The following is a 22,417-nucleotide window of genomic DNA, read 5'->3' as shown; positions in this document are numbered from 1 at the left end:
CTTCCTTTTTTTTTTTGGAGACAGAGTCTCACTTTGTCGCCCAGGCTGGAGTGCAGTGGTGCAATCTCAGCTCACTACAAGCTCCACCTCCCGGGTTCACACCATTCTCCTGCCTCAGCCTCCCGAGTAGCTGGGACTACAGGTGCCCACCACCTCGCCCGGCTAATTTTTTGTATGTTTAGTAGAGACGGGGTTTCACCATGTTAGCCAGGATGGTCTTAGCCAGGATGGTTTCGATCTCCTGACCTCATGATCCGCCCGCCTCGGCCTCCCAAGGTGCTGGGATTACAGGCGTGAGCCACCGCGCCCGGCCCATTCTCTTCTTTAATCTGATTAAGAGTCATGAAAATAATACAGCCTATATCTCTGATTAGATTTAATTAGTGTTAAGTGCGGAGAGGAAGTGCAGCTTGGGTGCCTTCTGTTACAGTGTTTGAAGCTGTGTAATGGGCGTTTTTTGCAGCTTCCAGAAGGGATGCATCTCCCTTTTTCAGCCGAGACTGTCAGGTTTTTGCCTATAATTTAATTATTGCTTTTTTTTAAATTTAAAAAAACTTTCTTTTACTTTTTTAAAAAATTATACTTTAAGTAAGTTCTGGGATACATGTGCAGAATGTGCAGGTTTGTTATATAGGTATACATAATTCTTGCTTTTAGAGCAGTATGGATTAGGGGATTATCCGATTCTTATTGATTTTTCTGTCAATTCTTAATTCCAATTTCTTTTTTTTTTTTTTGAGGTGGAGTTTCACTCTTGTTGCCCAGGCCGGAGTGCCATGGTGCGATCTTGGCTCACCACAACCTCTGCCTCCCGGGTTCAAGTGATTCTCCTGCCTCAGCCTCCTGAGTAGCTGGGATTACAGGCATACTCCACCACGCCCAGCTAGTTTTGTATCTTTAGTAGAGGGGGGTTTCTCCCTGTTGGTCTCGAACTCCCGACCTCAGGTGATCCACACACCTCGGCCTCCCAAAGTGCTGGGATTACAGGCGTGAGCCATTGCTCCTGGCCTCTTTTTTTTTTTTTTTGAAACAGAGTCTTGCTCTGTCACCCAGCTGGAGCACAGTGGCGCAATCGTAGCTCACTGCAGCTCCAAACTCGTGGGCTCAAGGGATCCTCCTGCCTCAGCCTCCTGAGTAGCTGGGACTGCAGGCCTGGCTAATTTTTAAAATTCTTATACAGACAGGGTCTTCCTGTGTTGCTTAGGCTGGTCTTTGACTCCTGACCTCCAGGGATCCTCCCATGGCAGTCTCTCGAGTCCCTGGGAATACAGGCATGAGCCACCACCTGGGATTACAGGCATGAGCCATACCTGGCTCATTTTGTTTTTATACAATTTAAAATATTTGTATGGTTTTATTGTATCATGACTTTCATATGAAAAACTATAAGAGTATTTGTATGACTTCTTTTTGTAGAAGTCCTGTCTTCGAAACAAATTGTTTATCATAATGTTTGCACTTTTAAAAACAAGTTATTTATTTAATTTAGAAGATGCTACTAGAAAAATATTTTTGAAATTTTGTGGGTTATATTCTGCTATAGCAGGTGTACACTTTTGTGAAGTTCATGTGAAGATGTAATAATGTACTCCTTTCTTATTCTTAAGAGACAGGATCTTGGTCTGTTGCCCAGATTAGAGAGCAGTGGCAAAATCATGGCTCACTGCAGTCTCGAATTCCAGGTCTCAAGTGATCTTCCTGCCTCTACCTCCTGAGTAGCTGGGACTACAGGTGGGAGCCACCATACCCAGCTAATTAAAAAAATTTTTTTGTAGGCTGGGCACAGTGGCTGACGCCTATAAATATAGCACTTTGGGAGCCAAGGCAGGTGGATTGCTTGGGCCCAGGAGTTCCAGACCAACCTGGGCAACATGGCGAGACCCTGTCTCTACGAAAAATATAAATATTAGCTGAGCAAGGGGTTGTGCGCCTGTAGTCCCAGTTACTGGGGAGGCTGAGGTGGGAGGATCACCTGAACCTTTGTAGAGACATGGTCTTGCTCTGTTGCCCAGCTGTCTCGAAGTCCTAGCCTTAAGTGATCCTCCTGCCTTGGCCTCCCAAAGTGGTATTACAGGTGTGAGCCACCATGCCTGGCCTAATTTACTTCTTTAGGATGTTCTAAAGCAAAGCTTTTTCTGATTGGTTAAGAGTAAAGTTTTGTTGTTGCTTTTAAGTCTAATTTAAAATGTATTAAACTAATATGCAGTAGTATTTGTAAACTTTTTCATATATTAAGAGTTGACAGTTATGTTACCGGTGGAGGAAAATGTCCATTTGGATACTGAATTTTTTTCCCATTTGGAACAGGATAACCTACCAAGGAAGTGAGCAAAACACTGTCTACCTTTGAGAGTAAGAGCTGGCTGGGCATGGTGACTCATGCCTGTAATCCCAGCTCTTTGGGAGACTGAGGCAAGAGGATCACTTGAGCCCAGGAGTTCAAGACCAGCTTGAGCAACATAAGGAGACCCTATCTCTCCAAAAAATAAAAACAGATTAGCCAGGTGTTGTGGTGCACACCTGTGGCCCCAGTTACTGGGGAGGCAGAGGTGGGGAGGATCTCTTGCGTCCAGGAGTTGGAGGTTGCAGTGAGCTGTGATTGTGCCACTGGGCTCCAGCCTGGGCAGCAGAACAAGACCTTGTCTCAAAACAACAACAACAACAACAACAACAAAAAAAAACAGTAACAATGTTCGAGAAACACATTAAGGACACTTAACCCAAAGTGCAGAGGTTGGAGTCAGGGAAGGCTTCCTTGAGAAACTGGTCATTGAGATGAGCCTAAAAGAGAGTTGAAGTTGTGAGGCAGACGGAGCCTGAGGTCGGGGGCCTTCAGCATTGCAGCAAGGTTGCCTGTGGAGTGCAAGGGCACAGTGGTAGGAGGGGAGGTCAGAGCTGTGGGAGGGGCTGGCTGTGGACTGCATGCCTCTCCCTACGACTGAATTGAGCATCCTGTGAAAGGTTTGCAGTGCAGGAGGAACACAGACCAATTTGTGCTTTGGGAAGGACACTCTGGCTGTGTGTGTATAGCAGCAATGAAGGGAAGGGGGTGCAGAGTGGGGAGTCGAGACTAGGCGGAGGCTGCTGAGGTGACTGCTGTTGGGATGGGAGGAGCAGCTCAGATGCTTTCTTTTCTTTTTTTTTTTTGTTTTTTTTTTGAGACGGGGTCTCACCCCGTCCCCCAGGCTGGAGTGCAGTGGCGTGATCTCGGCTCATTGCAACCTCTGCCTCCTGAGTTCAAGTGATTCTCCTGCCTCAGCCTCCTGAGTAGCTGGGATTACAGGCACCCGCCATCACGCCCAGCTAATTTTTTGTATTTTTAGTAGAGACAGGGTTTCACCATGTTAGCCAGGATGGTCTCCATCTCCTGACCTCGTGATCCGCCTGCCTCGGCCTCCCAAAGTGCTGGGATTTCAGATGTGAGCCACTGTGCCCTGCCAGATGCTGTATTTTCTTATGGTGAGGGTCTGTTAGCAGGGGCCATCCTGACACTGCCTTGTGGCCAGGAAGGAGACAAACGAAGGCTGGCATTTCTCCTTCTTTCTGCATCTGCCTTACATCATGATCTTTATTCCAAACATATATAGAATGGAAAAGCTAAATTCCAGAGTAACAAAGAGTTTGTAACTCGTTAGAGTTAGACATGATAGGATTTAACATTATATTGAGATGTGTCAGTAACATTCATTTACTTAAAAAACGTCACATCCTCTGGATTTCCAAAGGAGTTTCATTCTTGATAAGACTGCTTTCTCGATGAGGGAAAGTTTAATCCAGCTGCAGTTTTTCTTTTTAAAAAAAAATCATCTGTCTTAAGAAATATAACATTTAAAGATTAGAAGTATTTAAAAATGATAAAAGGAATATTTTGGTACAGTTGCTTTGGCTTCTGAGTTGATAGGGACTCAGAAGCCTTTGCATTATTTAATAGCATATCATTGCCAGTGTTTAAAGAGCTGTTAGTGGGCACCCCAGGCCCTGCCCTCTGAACGCTTTCCTAAAGCTTGCCCTGAAATAATGAGGATAAACGTCTTATTTGCTAAAGCCAAATGGTTGGCTAATAAGACGCAGCCTAGCTCTTTTTATAAAATAATAATAAGTTTGATGTTAAGAAGTGGAAGATAGTTGATTTTTTTTAAAAAGCTGAAACATAGAGTTCTTTATGCTAATGTCACAACTGAAAAATCTAAAAAGAAAAATCCAGCTCTAACATTGCCTACGTGAAATACATGGTAGAAGTCCTTATGTACCTATCACCTTTAAAAAAATTGCTTGGAGTACACTTTTGAAGTCAAGACCACTCCGGCTCACATAACTGGCAATGATTATTGCTGACTTAAAATTATAGAGCCTACAGTTGCCTTCTTAGCATTTTTAGTAGTGAGAGAACTGAATAGTGCTTAGTCAGAGTGCTTTCTGGGTGGGAGTTGTATAGTAATGAAGATACATTTTCATTTATTTTCTAGACATTACAAGAAGCGGTGCCAAGGCCGCATGCGGAAGCACGTGGGGGACCTGTGCCTGCAGGCGGGGATGCTGCAGGACTCCCTGGTACATTACCACATGTCAGTGGAGCTGCTGCGTTCTGTGAATGACTTTCTGTGGCTTGGAGGTAAGATGAGCTGATGAAGATGATCTGATATGTAATTGTTTCAACTGTTATTTAAAATGAGAGGCTGGGCTTGGTGGCTCACGCCTGTGATCCCCACACTTTGGGAGGCTGAGGCGGGTGGAACATGAGGTCAAGAGATTGAGACCATCCTGGCCAACATGGTGAAACTCCGTCTCTACTAAAAAATTAGCTGGGTGTGGTGGTGGCACCTATAATCCCAGCTACTCGGGCGGCTGAGGCAGCAGAATTGCTTGAACGAGGAGGCAGAGGTTGCAGTGAGCCGAGGTTGTACCATTGCACTCCAGCCTGGCAACAGAGCGAGACTCCGTCTCAAAATAAATAAATAAATAAAAAAAAGAAATGAGAGGAAATGGAAAAAGAAAGTCCCCAAAAAGGAGGGATGAGGGAGGAAAAGCAGCCAGCCTGTGGTGGTTGCCATGACCAGGCAACCTGGGGTGCTTCCCTGCCGTATCTGCTGCCCTCCTCCCGCCGTGCCATGTGTCCTCTGAAGGAGGCCCTGTCCACGCTTTCCCTTTTTCTCTGTTCTTAGTTTAACTTGCCCTCTGCTTTGGATGCCATTCCCCGTGATCTTCACCTCTTAGACTCATCCCTCAAAACTTCCTCCATGTGTCACATGATGAATGGATAAACGAAATGTGGTATGGGCATACTGCGGAATATTATTCTGCCATGAAAAGGAGTGAAATTGTGATACCACTGCAGCACGGATGAACCTTGATGACTTTGTGCTAAGTGAGAGAAGCCAGACATGAAAAAGGCCACAGATTGTATGGTTCTATTTATATGAAGTGGCTAGAACAGGCAAATCTATAGAAGCAGAAAGTAGACGACTATTTCTAGGGGCTGGGAAGAGGGGGAATGGGAAGTGACTGTTAACGGGCATAAGGTTTCTTTTTGGGGTGATGAAATGTTCCAGAGTCAGATAGTGGTGATGGTTGCACAGTTGTGAATGTACTAAAAACTGCTGACTTGTACACTTCAAGTGGGTGAATTATATGGTGTGTGAACTCTATGTCAATCTTAAAAATTAAAAGAAAGGCAAGAAGAAATCCTACTTCAAAGCACAGCCATCTCCGATCCCCCACAGCAGTTGGCAGAGCAGGTGCTCTACCTGAGATGTTGCCGACACTTTGTGCTGGAATTGGATGTCTGTGTGTGGTCTTCCCTTTGGGGACTGCGCCTCCTGGGGGTGGTCCTGGGAGGATGGACTGGCTGTGTCCATTGCCTGACATGTTGCAGATGCTCCCTAAATGCTTGTTAAAAGAACAATGTGTGAGTAAGGACTAAAGCAGGGTTCTTTCGTTGAAGTTGACAGTTTAACAAGGACGCCTGTCAACCACTTAATGATAATACAAGTCAGAATGAAGTAATGATGTGAGTTCTGTAACAGAAGTTTAATGAGGTGCTGTAGAACATATTAAATACAACAAATTCTTTCTTTCTTGGGGACAGAGTCTTGCTCTGTTGCCCAGGCTGGAGTGCAGTGGCATGATCTTGGCTCACTGCAATCTCCGTCTCCTGGGTTCAAGTGATTCTCCTGCGTCAACCTTCTGAGTAGCTGGGACTACAGGCATGCACTACCACACCTGGCTAATTTTTGTATTTTTAGTAGAGATGGGGTTTTGCTATGTTGGCCGGGCTGCTCTTGAACTCTTGACCTCAGGTGAACTGCCTGCCTTGGCCTCCCAAAGTGCTGGGATTACAGGCATGAACCACTGTGCCCAGCCAAATATAAGAAATACTTCAAATGGCCAGGCACAGTGGCTCATGCCTGTAATCCCAACACTTCTACAAAAAATAAAAAATAAAAAAACCTTACTTCACCTCACTTCTACAAAACAAAATTAAAAAACATTAGCTGGGTGGAGACCAGCCTGAGCAACATAGGGAGTCCTCACTTTTACAAAAATAAATAAATAAATAAACTAATTAAAAAACATTAGCTGGGCTTGGTGGTCGGTGCCTGTAATCCCAGCTACTTGTGAGGCTGAGGCAGGAGGATCGCTTGGGCTCAGGAGGTCAAGGCTGCAGTGAGCCATGATCGCACCACTGCACTCCATCCTGAGCAAGAGTGAGACTTTGTCTCTTAAGAAAAAACAAAAACAAAACTTAAAATGGACTTAAATTTAGTTTTTTAAATAGGCTAGAGAAATAAAAGTGGGGAAAGAAAGGGAGTGAGCATTAGGGATGGAAAAGAAAAGAGAAGCAGATAAAGGATTAAGCAGGCTGAGAAAGACATAGTTTTACTTGGTTTTCTTGAAAGAGCGCTGTCTCCCTAAGTACTCCTTATTATATCGATTGGAGAATCTATGCGTCTCCCAGTGGGCTCTGAGACTAGGGCCTGTGCAGCAGGTGCTTCTCCAGAAAGACTGGTACCGCCCATATGCCTTCCCCATGCGGCACTGGACTGGATCAGGAGGACTCCTTAAGGGCACACGGAGAAGGACGGTGCTGTGTGCCATGGGTCTCTTCCATGCTCAGCCCCTCAGAAGTGGACAGGGGAGTTGTCCAGAAGCTACTTATGCCTGACATCACAGCAGACTGAATGTAGAAGCCGATAGAAGATCCAGCTAACTTGTATTAACTCTGACATTAAAGAAATATATGAACATGTCAAACAATGCCATTCCTCCAGTATTTTATTTTTGTTTTGGAACACAATTATCTTTCATAAAAATGTTAACACATGACAAGCTTATTATTTTATTTTTTATTTTTATTTTTATTTTTTTGAGACAGAGTCTCACTCTGTTGCCCAGGCTGGAGTGTGATGGCGTGATCTCAGCTCACTGCAACTTCCATTTCCCAGGTTCAAGAGATTCTCTTGCCTCAGCCTCCCGAGTAGCTGGGGCTACAGGTGTGTGCTATCATGCCCAGCCAATTTTTGTATTTTTAGTAGAGTTGGGGTTTCACCATGTTGGCCAGGCTGGTCTTAAACTCCTGACCTCAAGTGATCCACCCACCTTGGCCTCCCAAAGTGCTGGGATTACTGGCATGAGCCACCATGCCTGGCCTATTTTAAAAGAAATTAATACATAAATACTTAAATCCTTTTCTCAGTTTTATTTTCCAACATGGTAAATATCTACAGGTGTAACCCATATCACAAAAAAAGCTCTTTGTGATCCTCATTTTTAAGAGCATCAAGGAGTTTTTAGAGCAAAAGTTTAAGGGCCACTGAATTAATGGATAAAGTTGATAGAGATGAATACTGCGGCACACCTTATAAGGCATGTGGCATAGCTGGAGATTGTTAGGTTGTCACGCCGTGAGAGAAGAACGGGCTGCGTAGGGAGTTGACATGGCTGTTTTTGAGGAAGAGGGAGGTCTATAGCCCCAAAAGGAGCAGATGCCTAGGGGGCGTGTGGTCTGGAAAGGCATTCTGGTCTTGCTTTGGTGCTATTACTGTGAAATATTTTCAGTCCAGAGCACTTTCCGTTATACATCTCTGTAGCTCCAGAACCTGGCGCAGTCTGCCGCACAGTCTGTGTAGGAATGCCGGCCATGCGAATGGATGAACACACCGCACAGTCTGTGTAGGAATGCCGGCCATGTGAATGGATGAACACAGAGGCTGGCCTGTTTCACGTGTGCTCTCAGCCCTGCAGGGAAGCCTCGAGTGTGGTGAGAGTGTTCTGTGTTGCCTGCCTGGACATGGGCACGGGAAAGACAGGTGGCAAGTTCCCATTTGCAAAAAACTGGTGATCTTTAGGTTTGAACTCTGTTTTGGGAGAAAAATTGGCTTCTCCAAATAATCCACCTGTTTAAATCATTCTTAGCCCCTGCAGTTTGAGCTAATGATGGGTCACTGACTTGCCTAATGATGCTGGTTTTTGTTTTTGTTTTCTTAATGCCCAGCTGCCCTGGAAGGATTGTGTTCGGCTTCTGTCATCTATCACTATCCTGGTGGAACCGGTGGGAAGAGTGGAGCTCGCAGGTTCCAGGGCAGCGCACTTCCTGCTGAAGCAGCCAACAGACACCGGCCAGGTGAGCTCTGCCCTTTTCCGGCCTCTGCTCACTTGCAGTCTTTAAATAAAGCAGACTCATTGGCTACTTTTTTCTTTGAGTTAGGACTAATATTTAAATAAACTGTAAAATCTGTTGAGTCAGAAATCTTTTTTTTATTTTATTTTATTTTCTATTTTTTTTTTGAGACGGAGTCTCGCACTGTCACTCGAGCTGGAGTGCAGTGGCGCGATCTCGGCTCACTGCAACCTCCGCCTCCCAGGTTCAAGTGATTCTCCTCCCTCAGTCTCCCGAGTAGCTGGGATTACAGGTGCCCACCACCATGCCCGGCTAATTTTTTGTATTTCTAGTAGAGACGGGGTTTCACTATGTTGGCCAAGCTGGTCTCGACTGCTTAACCTCATGATCCACCCGCCTCGGCCTCCCAAAGTGTTGGGATTACAGGCATGAGACACCGTGCCCCGCCCAGAAATCTTGTATGAGACATTTTGTTCTGATTTTATTGAATATTTTCAATCTTATTGAATACACGAATGGGTTAGAATGATTAATTTCTGGAATAATTGTGTAAAATTTCCTGGTATAACAGACTGGAGGTTCTGTGCCTAAGTCTTTTTATAATTTTATGTATTAGGAGAAGCTAGTCCCAGAGGTCAATTTTAACGCTGATTCAGGGCCTGGGAGCAATTTCTTATTTATTTATTTTTTTTGAGAGGGAGTCTTGCTCTGTTGCCTAGGCTGGAGTGCAGTGGCGCAATCTCGGCTCACTGCAAGCTCCGCCTCCCGGGTTCACATCATTCTCCTGCCTCAGCCTCCCTAGTAGCTGGGACTACAGGTACCCGCCACCGGGCCCGGCTAATTTTTTGTATATTTAGTAGAGATGGGGTTTCACTGTGGTCTCGATCTCCTGACCTTGTGATCTGCCCACCTCGGCCTCCCAGAGTACTGGGATTACAGGTGTGAGCCACCGTGCCTGGCCGCAGTTTCTTATTTTATTGGCTGGTGACGTTCTCTCAATGAGTCGTTTGATTTGCTTATGCTTGGTAGAACCAATGAAGAGTGAAAAAACTTCTTGGGCAGAGCAGACCCTTGAATGCTGAATGAACGTGAATGTTTTGGTCCTTGATGAATGAACCTGCCTTTAATAGCTCAGGATTAAGTCGTCATGTTGCATAGGTCACATAGATCATACCAAATAATGCAGAGCTCCAGGCCATACACAAAAATGCTAGGAATTTTTTTTTTTTTTTGTCCGTGAGATTTTTGTACATTTTTCCCTCCAGACAAAAAAAGGTAGTTAATGTGTATTGGATGGGGAATGTCTTGCATTTCTTTTTCCATGAATTGTGTTATCCCGTATCAGCAGCAGAGAATGCAGAGGCTGCCTTGATGAGCTACTGACTGTAGCGACACCGTCTGAAGCCACATGCCCTCTTTGTAGATTTGCTTAGATGAACTATAATGATTCTTGAAAACAATTTTATTATTCTGTCGTGGGACGTTCCTCTTGGTAGCATCTCAGTTATTGAAGAGGAAAGTGAGGCAGGCTGAGGGTGCTGTCGAAAGTCTGAAGGTTTAAACAGGCAGGTCCCTGCTGCTTGCGTCCTGTACTGTGACCTGACTTGGATGCACCCCATTAGTGTCCACCACCTGTGTTTACTCCTCATGGTTATAATTGCTGTCTCTGGTATGAGATGGCAGTGGTTTAAGTTTCACTGTTTTCTTTAGTCGGCAACCAAGTGCTAAAATCTCCAACACATCCAGAAAGGTGAAAGCAGGTTTAATTTTCTCTTTAAAAGAAAGTTTTCTGGGTTGGGTACGGGCTCACGCCTGTAATCCCAGCACTTTGGGAGGCTGAGAAGGGCAGATCGCTTGAGGTCAGGAGTTTAAGACAAGCCTGGCCAACATGGTAAAACCCCATGTCTACTAAAAATGCAAAAATTAGCTGGCCGTGTGGAGCATGCCTGTAATCCCAGCTACTTGGGAGGCTGAGGCAAGAGAATTGCTTGAAACTGGGAGGGCGTCAGCTGGAATCATGCCATTGCACTCCAGCCTGGCCTAGGTGACAGAATGAAACTTTGTCTCAAAAAAAAAAAAAAGGCTGGGCGCGGTGGCTCAAGCCTGTAATCCCAGCACTTTGGGAGGCCGAGACGGGCGGATCACGAGGTCAGGAGATTGAGACCATCCTGGCTAACACGGTGAAACCCCGTCTCTACTAAAAATACAAAAAAAAACCTAGCTGGGCGTAGTGGCGGGCGCCTGTAGTCCCAGCTACTCAGGAGGCTGAGGCAGGAGAATGGTGTAAACCTGGGAGGTGGAGCTTGTGAGCTGAGATCCGGCCACTGCACTCCACCCTGGGCGACAGAGCAAGACTCTGTCTCAAAAAAAAAAAAAAAAAAAAAAAAAAAAAAAAGTCTCTGTTCTCTCTAGGAGCGCCTTTCTTTTTTTTTGAGATGGAGTTTTGCTCTGTTGCCCAGGCTGGGGTGCAATGGTGTGATCTTGGCTCACCGCAACCTCTGCCTCCTGGATTCAAGCAATTCTCCTGCCACCCAAGTAGCTGGGATTACAGGCGCCCGCTACCATGCCCAGCTAAGTTTTGTAGTTTTAGTAGAGATGGGGTTTCACCATGTTGGCCAGGCTGGTCTCAAACTCCTGAGCTCAGGTATCCACCTGTCTCAGCCTCCCAAAGTACCAGGATTTCAGGTGAGAGCCACCGCACCCGGCTTAGGAGTGCCTTTCATTGGAGGTGGTTAGGTGTTTTTTTTGGCTTTTTATTTTTTTAAACTGTGGTTTGAAGAGCTGTAAATGTGTTGAAACTGTTTCACCGATGTGATGAGTAAGACCAGAAACTTTTTAGGGCCACATTTTATTTCTTCCGTTTCCTAATTATGGGCAAATAAAATTTAAAGACATTGAAACACTGCTTTGTCTGTAGTAGAGAAATGTCTTCATTTAGATTTGCATAGAGTAAAAAACTTGGGAACTTTTTTCTGTTGAAGACATTCTGTGGGGAAGAATATCTGGTGACAATGACACTTAGATGACAGGAGAAAGGGCAATGGGGCTGTCATTTAGAAACTTGGTAGGTTGGGCATGGTGGCTCATGCCTGTAATCCCAGCACTATGGGAGGCAGTGTGGGGAGGATCACTTGAGGTCAGGAGTTTGAGACCAGTCCAGCCAACATGGTGAAACCCTGTCTCTACTAAAAATACAAAAATTAGCTAGGCGTGGTGGCTCATGCCTGCAATCCCAGCTACTTAGGAGGCTGAAGCAAGAGTTGCTTGAACCCATGAGGTGGAGGTTGCAGTGAGCTGAGGTCGCACCAGTGCACTCCAGCCTGGGCAATGAGTGAGATTCTGTCTTAAAAACAAACTTCGTAGGTTGGGCACCATGGCTCATGCCTATAATCCCACATTTTGGGAGGCTGAGCGGGGAGGATCACTTGAACCCCGGGCGTTCTACACCAGCCTGGGCAACATAGGGAGACCTTGTCTATATAAGAAATTTAAAAAAATTAGCTGGGAGTGGTGGCATGCACCTGTAGTCTCACTTAGGAGGCTGAGGTGGGAGGACTGCTTGAGCCCAGGAGGTTGAAATTGTAGTGCGCTGTGATTGCACCACTACATTCCAGCCTAGGTGACAAAGCGAGACCCTGTGTCAAAAAAAAAAAAAAAAAAAATTATAAAGCTTGGCAATTATTTGACTACCTTCGAGGCAATACAGCATCCAGATCTGTTAATGGGCATGATCTCAGGAACAGATATGCCATCTCATCTTGGACATTAATCTCAAGATTAGTCAGTTTGTAGTGGCAGCCTCATCTCACATCAGGAATTAATGGCCTCTGTTGTTTGAGATGAAGACCAACCTGATGATTTAACATCCTCCCTTGTATTTCATGGAATGAATATCTTAGGTCCCAGTTTCAGCAGCAAAACAGCAAAAATACAGATGTCAGTCAATATCAGTGTAACCTGCAGCAAGTTGTTTAGTCTCTTTGTGCCTCAGTTTTCTTTCTTTCCTTCTTTTTTTTTTTTTGAGATGAAGTTTCACTCTTGCTGCCCAGGCTGGAGTGCAACGGTGCAATCTTGGCTCACTACAACCTCCGCCTCATGGGTTCAAGCGATTCTCCTCCCTCAGCCTCTGAGGAGCTGGGATTACAGGCGCCTGCTACCACGCTCAGCTAATTTTTTGTATTTTTAGTAGAGGTAGGGTTTCACCATGTTGTCCAGGCTGGTCTCGAACTCCTGACCTCAGTTGATCCATGCGTTGGCTTTCCAAAGTGCTGAGATTACAGGCATGAGCCACCACGCCCAGCCTAGTTTTCTTTTTTTTCTTTTATTTTTTGAGATGGGGCCTTGCTCTGTTGCTTAGCCTGGAGTGCAGTGGTGCGATCTTGGCTTACTGCAACCCCTGCCTCCCAAGTTCAAGCAATTCTCGTGTTTGAGCCTCCCGAGCAGCTGGGACAACAGGTGTGTACCACCGTGCCTGGCTAATTTTTTGTATTTTAGTAGAGACAGAGTTTCATCATGTTGCCCAGGCTGGTGTTGAACTCCTGAGCTCAGGCAACTGGTCTACCTCGACCTCCGAAAGTGCTAGGATTATAGGCATGAGCCACTGCGCCCAACGCTATGCCTCGGTTTTCTTGTCTGTAAAATGGGGAAGATGACAGTAGTCCCTACCTCATACGGTTGTTGTGAAGGTTGACTGAGTTACACATATGAAGGTCCTAGAACCCTCCTCACCAAGCACTTGGTAATGTTAGCAGCTATTGTTATTATTATTATTATTTCTTGAGACAGGGTCTGTGTTGCTCAGGCTGGAGGCAGTGGTGCACTCACTGTACTCACTTACTCACTGCAGCCTCCACCTCCTGGGCTCAAGGGATCCTCCCATCTCAGCCTTCTAAGCAGTTGGGACTACAGGTGCATGCCACCATGCCTGGCTAAATTTTTTTGTATTTTTTGTGGAGGTTTTGCCATGTTGCCTAGGCTGTCTCAAGCTCCTGGGCTCAAGTGCTCGGTCCACCTTGGTCTCTCAACGTGCTGGGATTACAGGTGTGAGCCACTGCACCTGTCTTTATTATTACCCATATTATTATTGCTGATTATCAAATAGTAACATGAATTCAGGAATACTATGAAAAGACTCTAGACAGCTCAGATCCAGGTTCCGTAGTTTCAAACAGTTTCCTATGAGAAAGGGAAGTTTTATTTCTTGTTAAAACTGAGTTATCTTAGTTTATTTTTTATTTTTTAATTTTTTTTGAGATGAGAGTCTCGCTCTGTTGCGCAGGCTGGAGTGCAGTGGTGTGTTCTTGGCTCACTGCAACCTCTGCCTCCTGGGTTCAAGCGATTCTCCTGCCTCAGTACCTGGGATTACAGGCGCTTGCCACTGTGCCCAGCTAATTTTTTGTATTTTTAGTAGAGATGGGGTTTCACCATGTTGGCCAGGCTGGTCTCGAACTCTTGTCCTCGGGTGATCTGCCTGCCTTGGCCTCCCAAAGTGCTGATATTACAGGCGTGAGCCACCGCACCCGGCTGAGTTATCTTAGTTTAAACTACAATTCCTTAATTCCTGCCACTTTTTGCTTTAATTCTCCTTTTGTTTTGATTTTTTTTTTTTTTTTGAGACGGAGTCTCGCTCTGTAGCCCAGGCTGGAGTGCAGTGGCCGGATCTCAGCTCACTGCAAGCTCCGTCTCCCGGGTTCACGCCATTCTCCGGCCTCAGCCTCCCGAGTAGCTGGGACTACAGGCGCTGCCACCTCGCCCGGCTATTTTTTGTATTTCTTAGTAGAGACGGGGTTTCACCGTGTTAGCCAGGATGGTCTCGATCTCCTGACCTCGTGATCCGCCCATCTCGGCCTCCCAAAGTGCTGGGATTACAGGCTTGAGCCACCGCGCCTGGCCTGTTTTGATTTTTTTTAACTTTACTTTCACAGTATTCAAAGGTTGGGGCCACTAAATCTTAATCTGGAGACTTGTGTATGAACCTGTAAGCCTATAATTAATGGACAAAGCTTATTTTAAAAATTAATAGGACATTTTGTAGTTAATCCAAAAGAAAGTACTTATCATGGACTTGTAAGTATTTCTTCTTTCTGGTCATTTCTACCTTTTGGACTGTCATCATTATCAAAATAGCTGTACATTATTCAGCACCTGTTGTAGGCCAGTGGCTATGCTAAAAGCTTTACCTAAGTTTTACCTCACAGCAGGCATTTGAAGGTAGGGATTAGTACCTCCGTTTTGCAGGTGAGGGGACTGAGGCTGGGTGACTTGCCCCATATCCTTCAGTGGTGAGTGGCAGAGCTGGGATTTGAACCTGGGTTGATGTGATTACAGAGTGTGTATTCTTAATTGCTCCTCAAATCAGCCTCCCCTTGACTGGCTGCCTGAAACTCTGTGCGTTTATACATGATGAATTTTAGTGGTCTAAGCCTGACTAGGGCTTAAAAGAAGAAATACTGTAAGAATATGAGAGTTGGAATATATTAAAATTGTGCCTTGTCACAAATATTTTATTGTCGGCTAACAACCTAAAAAGATAATATTTTTATTTTCTTAACTTTGTAAGCATGGGAAGCAAGCACATTAAAAATAATTACATGTCAGGTGTGTTAAATGAGGGAAAAAGGAAAAAGAAATAAAAATTAAAGAAAAATAAATGATTGCAGTACAAAATAGAAGTGGTTTAAAAAATCCAACCATTGCTAATGACATACTGCTTGTTTTTATCTAGTGATACTTGCTAAGGGAAAAAGTTATATTGAATTGATTTTATGCAGTCTTTTTTTCTTTTTTTGAGACACATGTCTATGGTATGTTGTTTAGGCTGGACTAGAACTTCTGGGCTCAAGCAGTCCCCTTGCCTCAGCCTCTCCAGTAGTAGTGGGACCACAGGCACGCACCACTGTGCCTGCCTTCAGTGTACTCTTTAGAATGGAAGAGGAGATTAAGTTAGTGAATTTTGACAGAAATTTAAAATCTATACTCTTTGCTGATGATGAATATGTAAGTTTTGTGGGACTTTGGACTTGTCAGCCTTTTTTATGGTCTAAATTTATTTCCTCATGTGAAATTAGTATGTTAGTATATAGTATATTAGTATATTAGTATATATACCATATACTTTGTATGGTTGTAAGAGTTGGATACCATGGGTACAAAGCACCTAAAAGGGGCTCGATGAAAATTAGCCGGTGGGTCAAAGCCAGGCTCAGTGGCTTGCACCACTAGCCACTTGGGAGGCCGAGACTGGAGGATACTTGAGCCCAGGGGTGCAAGGCTAGCCTGGGCAACATAGTGAGATCCTATCTTAAAAAAAAATTAGCTGTCCCAATGACATAAATTGGTTAGAAGCATCATCTTTGAATAATGAAGATGGTGGTTTATTTCTGATGCACATTCAATATATGTATGTTCATATATATGAATATGATTTAAAGTGACAAGGGTTCAGTTATGGTTTTTCAATGCAGTATGAAGTTTTGATGAAATCAGTGTCATTCTAGTAAGATAGGGAATACCTAAATTACCTTGCTGAAGAATATAAATTTTTTTAATACAGAATATATATTATATATCAAAATTCGTATTGCCCTGTAATAATCCACTAAAGCCTTTAAACTACTAGAAACTTGTCATTCAGAAGCTGACCATAGTGGCTGGATGCGGTGGCTCACACCTGTAATCCCAGCACTTTGGGAGGCCAAGGTGGGTGGATCAATTGAGGTCAGGAGTTCGTGACCAGACTGGCTGATATGGTGAAACCCTGTCCCTACTAAAAATTCAAAAATTAGCCGGGCGTGGTGGCCTGTGTCTGTAATTTCAGCTACTTAGCAGACTGAGGCTGGAGAATCACTTGAACCTGAGAGGCAGAGGTTGCAGTGAGCCGAGGTCGTGCCACTGCACTTCAGCCTGGGTGACAGAGCAAGACTCCATCACACACACACACACACACACACAGAGCTCACCATAGCAATTAAGTTTTGACAAATTGATACTGAGCCATTTTTATGGAATAAGCCTGTCCCCGGTAGAGGGTCGTGACTGCAAGTTGTCCAGGTTCTTAGTGTTTTGAACAAAGAATTGGACAAAATGCCCAACAAAGCAAAGAAAGAAGAAAGCAGCAAAATAATGAAAGCAGGGATTTATTGAAAACGAAAGTACACTCCACAGTGGTGAAGTGGGCCAAGCAGCGGCTCAAGGGCACCGTTACAGAATCTTCTTGTGTCTAAATACCTTCTAGAAGTTTCCCATTGGCCACTTCATGTTCACCTCTTGGTGATTGGTTTCAGAAAGCAGCCAATCAGAGGCTAAAGTTAACAAAGGTCACACTCCTGTGCAAACATCTGATTGGTTGCAAAAAGGAACCAGTCCGAGGCTAAGGTGAAGTTGCAAAGTTATGCTTCTATGCAGATGAAAAGCAGACATAGTTATACATCTATGCAAACGAAGACTCCACCCGCAATCAGTCTGATTGGTTGCAGACAGCCAATTTCCCATCTGCTATGCAGAAAAGGTCAAAGGGAGCAGCCTCTGGTCCTTTTGTTACTTAGTCATGGAAAGTTAGGGTTTTCCTTTCAATTTAGTTGTAGGAAGTCAGTGTGAAACAATGCTAGGTTCCTTGCCTCTAGATCCTATTCTCCTGCCTCAGGCTTATCTTTTTTTGTGATTGAGAAAATTTTGATTTTTTTTTTCTGTATCTGTAATAGATGAAAAAAGTAGAAACGTTGATTTGACATCACTTTTCCTTTATAGATTGACTACAAGGGGACATTGTTGAATAGATCATGTTTTGTTTTTGTTGTTGTTGTTGTTTGAGACAGAGTCTCGCTCTGTCACCCAGGCTGGAGTGCAGTGGCTCAATCTTGGCTCACTGCAACTTCCATTTCCTGGGTTTCAGTGGTTCTCTTGCCTCAGCCTCCCGAGTAGCTGGGATTACAGGCACCCGCCACCACGCCTGGCTAACTTTTGTATTTTTAGTAGAGACACGGTTTCACCATGTTGGCCAAGCTGGTCTTGAACTCCAGACCTCAAGTGATCTGCCTGCCTCGGCCTCCCAAAGTGTTGGGATTACAGGCGTGAGCCACTGCGCCCGGCCTGTGTATGTGTTTTTTTTTTTTTTTTTTGAGACAAAGTCTTGCTCTGTTGCCCAGACTGAAGTGCAGCAGCACGATCTTGGCTCACTGTAACCTCTGCCTCCCGGGCTCAAGTGATTCTTGTGTCTCAGCCTCCTGAGTAACAGGATTACAAGTGTGTGCTACCATGCCCAGCTAATTTTTGTAGAGACGAGGGTTCGCCATGTTGGCCAGGCTAGTCTCCAACTCCTGACTCAAGTGATCCACTCGCCTCGGCCTCCCGAAGTGCTGGGATTACAGGCGTGAGCCACTGTGCTTGACCGATTATGCTGTTTTAATATATAAATAAATGTGTTTGTATTTCAACAAAATTGTATGATCAATAGTTAGTTGCCAGTCCTTTGGGAAGTATTTTTTTGTAAGACACTTAGGCTATTTACTGACTGAAATATACAGACGTGACTGGTTTTTTTTTTTTTTTTTTTTGAGACAGAGTCTCGCTCTGCCCCCAGGCTGGAGGGCCCACTGCAAGCTCCGCCTCCGGGGTTCACGCCATTCTCCTGCCTCAGCCTCCTAAGTAGCTGGGACTACAGGTACCCGCCACCACGCCTAGCTAATTTTTTGTATTTTTAGTAGAGATGGGGTTTCACCGTATTAGCCAGGATAGTCTCGGTCTCCTGACCTCATGATCCGCCCGCCTTGGCCTCCCAAAGTGCTGGGATTACAGGCTGAGCCACTGCACCCATCCAGACGTGACTTTTATGATTATAGGGTTGGTGTAGATTAAGGTGGCTTTTGGTATAGTGCAAAATCCAAGGACTAGGAAAAAGGTTTGCCACTGATTGCTAGAAGAACAAATTCTCTGGGTCTCAACCTCACTACCTGTAGAATGAAGAGAATGGGCCAGATGCTCGAGTTTTCTTCCTGTTCTAAGATTAGTTTCTATGAGTCTGTGTCTTCTGTTTATATTTAGGAGTGTTAAAGTTTTCGGATTAAATACTGAATACTGGTCCCTTCCTTGAAGTAGATTTCAATATGTGCTAGCTGCACTTTTAGTTATGGTCTCTGAGCATCGTGTTTTAAAAAGCCCTGTTGATCATTTCTTATTATGCCAACAATTAAATTTGTTCCTTTTTTTTTTTTCAGCAACCTGGAAAGACCTTTCTGGCCATAGGTGGCGCTGTTGTACATATATATATATTTTTAATATCCTAATTTTCCTGTTGGTGAAAGATTTAAACAAGCTTCCTTCATCTGAATTTTGTTGTTGTTTAATGCTTCAGAATAGCATTATGCCCATTATATTTGGATACCTGGAAAAATATTCTAGTTATTTTTATTATGTCATTTCAGTGTGAAAATTTCAGATGTACAAAGTAGACAGTGGTGAAACTGGACTTTTTCTCCAATGTTAGAAACCAGTCAGCCATGATCTATAAAAGAGATAGAAACCATCTGGAGCACCTTAAAGCTGAGAGGAACCTGGAACTCCCTGAGTATTGCACCCACTTTTGCATGTTTGCTAGTGGGTCGTGTTGTGGTGTCATGGAACAGTCTAATTCAGCTGACTTGTGTTTGAACGCAGGTCCTACAGTTCTTTCCCAGGTGCCCCCCACCTCCTCGCTCTGCATCTGTGAGTAGGGGCTCCTAATTTCTGCTTTGTAGAATTGTGAGGATTAGAATGTGTACAAAATGTTTAGCATGGTGGTCATCTCATAAAATACCTCATGACCATTAGCTATTATTTTATATGAAGTCATCATTTTATAGTGTTTGGAAATTACTAAGGCATTGAAATAGGAAAATTGTTTTCGTGAAGAAAGACTCAGTTAGGAAATGAAGGAAATACTTGAGGAGGGTCCGTAGTTCTTATACCCATAATTTAGCTGCAGGTTTAGAGACATGGCCGTTATATAGGCATCTTGACCCTACCCAAGCCACAGAATTATTTGCGGATTAGTATATGTTGGGGCTTAAAGGGGCTCAATAATAACACTCTTGTTTTCTTCAACAAGCAATTGAGAGACGAGACAAGAGTAAGCAGGTAGAGAATAAAAATGCCGCCCTTATTAGTGATGAAACCACATTCTCTGCCAGGCATGGTGGCTCACACCTGTAATCCTAGCACTTTGGGAGGCCATAGTGGGTGGATCGCTTGAGCCCAGGAATTTGAGACCAGCCTGGGTAACATGATGAAATCCTGTCTCTACAGAAAATACAAAAAATTAGCTGGGAATGTTGGCCTATAGTCCCAGCTACTCAAGAGGCTGAGGTGAGAGGATTGCTTGAGCCCAAGAGGCAGAGGTTGCAGTGACCTGAGATTCTGCCACTGCACTCCAGCCTGAGCGACAGGGCGAGACCTTGTCTTAACGAAAAACAACCCCCACATTTTCCATGAATTTGAGGGATGAAGAAAAATGGGCATCCTACTACTGTGTATCCAAGATCTAGTGGCTCTGGGCCACAGCGGGCCTTCCTATGAGGGGCCCTGTCCCTGTCAGACATAGGCATGGTGGAGCAGAGCATCCCCTGTGCTTCCTGAGTGTAGCACCCAAGGGCAAAAGAAGGGGTTCACGTGCCCAGCTTGTCTCACAAACTCATCTCACAACTCACTCCCCTTGGGTGGGGGAGAAGTGGGGGTGGGCGAGAGGTCAGCATTGCTTAGGATAAAGCCTTTATTGTGGAAACCAGAGGAGTGGGGAGCAAGTGCTGTCTTCCCCCTCAGTTTAAGTAGGTCATGGGGTGACAGTTCTTTCTTTGTAAACACAGAAAAAAGGATATCCTTTGCGATTTAGACTAGCAAGGAAATACAAAGGATGATTAGAGGGAGATTTGTAAAATCACTGTAACAGATAACTTTTTTTTTTTTTTTAGAGGGGGAATGGAGTCTCATTCTGTCATCCAGGCCGGAGTGCAATGGCGCGATCTCGGCTCACTGCAACCTCTGCCTCCCAGGTTCACATGATTCTCCTGCCTCAGCCTCCCAAGTAGCTGGGATTACAGGCGCCTGCCACCATGCCCAGCTAATTTTTGTATTTTTAGTAGAGATAGGGTTTTGCCATGTTGGCCAAGCTGGTCTCGAACTCCTGACCTCAGGTGATCTGCCCATCTTGGCCTCCCAAAGTGCTGGAATTACAGGTGTGGACCACCACACCTGACTGATAACATTTGTTGAACACTTAAAATGTGCTACACACATTTTATTTATTTTTATTTTTATTTTTTTGAGATGGAGTCTCACTGTGTTTTCCAGTCTGGAGTGCAATGGCACAGTCTTGGCTCACTGCAACTGCCACCTCCCAGGTTCAAGCAATTCTCATGCCTCAGCCTCCCAAGTAGCTGGGATTACAGGTGTGCACCACCATGACCAGCTAAGTTTTGTATTTTTAGTAGAGATTTTACCGTGTTGGCCAGGCTGGTCTCAAACTCCTGACCTCAAGTGATCCACCCGCCTTGGCCTCTACACACATTTTACATAAACTAATTTAACCCTTTAATCTTCACAACAACCAGGTAAGGTAGGTTGGATTATCATCCCAGTTTTGCAGATGTGGAAACTGAGGCATAGAGAGGTTGAGGAACTTGACCAAGGTTATGGAGCTAGTAAGTGGCAGAGCTGGGATTTAAACCCTGGCAGTTGGCTGGGCGCAGTGGCTCACACCTGTGATCCCAGCCCTGGGAGGCCAAGGTAGGCAGATCACAAGGTCAGGAGTTCGAAACCAGCCTGGCCAATATGGTGAAACCCTGTGTCTACTAAAAATAATAAAAAAAAAATTAGCTGGGAGTGGTGGCGCGCCTGTAGTCCCAGCCATTTGGGAGGCTGAGGCAGAAGAATCGCTTGAACCTGGGAGGCGGAGGTTGCAGTGAGCCAAGATCACACCACTGCACTCCAGCCTGGGCGACAGAGTGAGACTCCGTCTCAAAAAAACAAAACAGAAGAACAAAAAACAAAACAAAAAACCCCTGGCAGTCGGACTGAGCGTTGGTAGACGGGCTTCAGGCGCTTAGAGGTATCAGCATATCTATGGTTCCATGTGTACATCTATACGTCAGTCAGCGGGCCGGCCTGTATGGAAAGGCTGGGACAGAGAGAGTTATGCAGCATTGGCATTTGTGTCTTGGCCACTGACACAGAGAGTGCACTGCGGTTTGCAGTGTCCACAGAGAGTGCACGGCGGTTTGCATTAATCATTTGTGTAGGCAGCAGGTTTCTCCTTGTAACAGAACTTTAGTCCATCAAATTCATCTGGAAAACTCCTGTTCAGAGAAAGTGGAGTTTTCTAGATGAACTTGATTTGTATTTCAACAAAATACAACTACTGAATTCTGTTTCCGGGAAGGGAGTGGTATTCAGTTCCCCATCTGAACACTTTAATGCCCCTAAATAAAAACGAAAGACAGGGGCTCACAGAGGCTCATCTTAGAACAGGAACAAACTGAAGCATCGGCCTCCTCCCTTCATCTTGTAGACAGGGGTGGTGGTGTTAGGCTTTGTTATTCAGGTGCCAGGATCCTGCTGTAGAGGTGACAACCACTAGGAAAGGGCCTAGAAACCAGCATTTGGTGTATGAGGGCATCCTCTGTAATGGTCCCAAATGAGACGTATGGACCTGACTTTTACTTACCTCCTGCCGGTGATTTGGCCTTTGAAGAGAAAATGTGCTGATCACTGAACCCTGATATTTGATTTGATTGATAATTTTGTGTCCCCTATTACATTAATGGTTAAACCTCC

At 44.8% G+C, this 22,417-nt stretch overlaps 1 protein-coding gene and 1 long non-coding RNA gene across 10 annotated transcripts in view; one reads left to right on the top strand and one right to left on the bottom strand.

The window, feature by feature from the left end:
- The window catches only part of TRAPPC9 (trafficking protein particle complex subunit 9), a 732,314-nt gene that overhangs the window by 25,677 nt on the left and 684,220 nt on the right, over positions 1-22,417 (top strand). For all 9 annotated transcript variants that reach the window (XM_077944070.1, XM_077944072.1, XM_077944069.1 and 6 more), the window contains 2 exons: positions 4,467-4,612; positions 8,492-8,620. In XM_077944070.1, coding sequence (XP_077800196.1) covers positions 4,467-4,612; positions 8,492-8,620 — 275 coding nt within the window. The remainder of the gene's footprint in view (positions 1-4,466; positions 4,613-8,491; positions 8,621-22,417) is intronic.
- LOC144330865 (uncharacterized) lies at positions 13,050-20,602 on the bottom strand. Its single transcript, XR_013397455.1, has 2 exons — positions 20,013-20,602; positions 13,050-13,440 (listed from the first exon to the last, which is right to left on the bottom strand). It is a non-coding gene; the product is annotated as an uncharacterized LOC144330865 (long non-coding RNA).

The sequence above is a fragment of the Macaca mulatta genome, chromosome 8 (genome assembly GCF_049350105.2).
Source record: "Macaca mulatta isolate MMU2019108-1 chromosome 8, T2T-MMU8v2.0, whole genome shotgun sequence".
In the NCBI taxonomy this organism is placed as follows: Eukaryota; Metazoa; Chordata; class Mammalia; order Primates; family Cercopithecidae; genus Macaca; species Macaca mulatta.
This window is presented reverse-complemented; position numbering and strand designations above follow the sequence as displayed.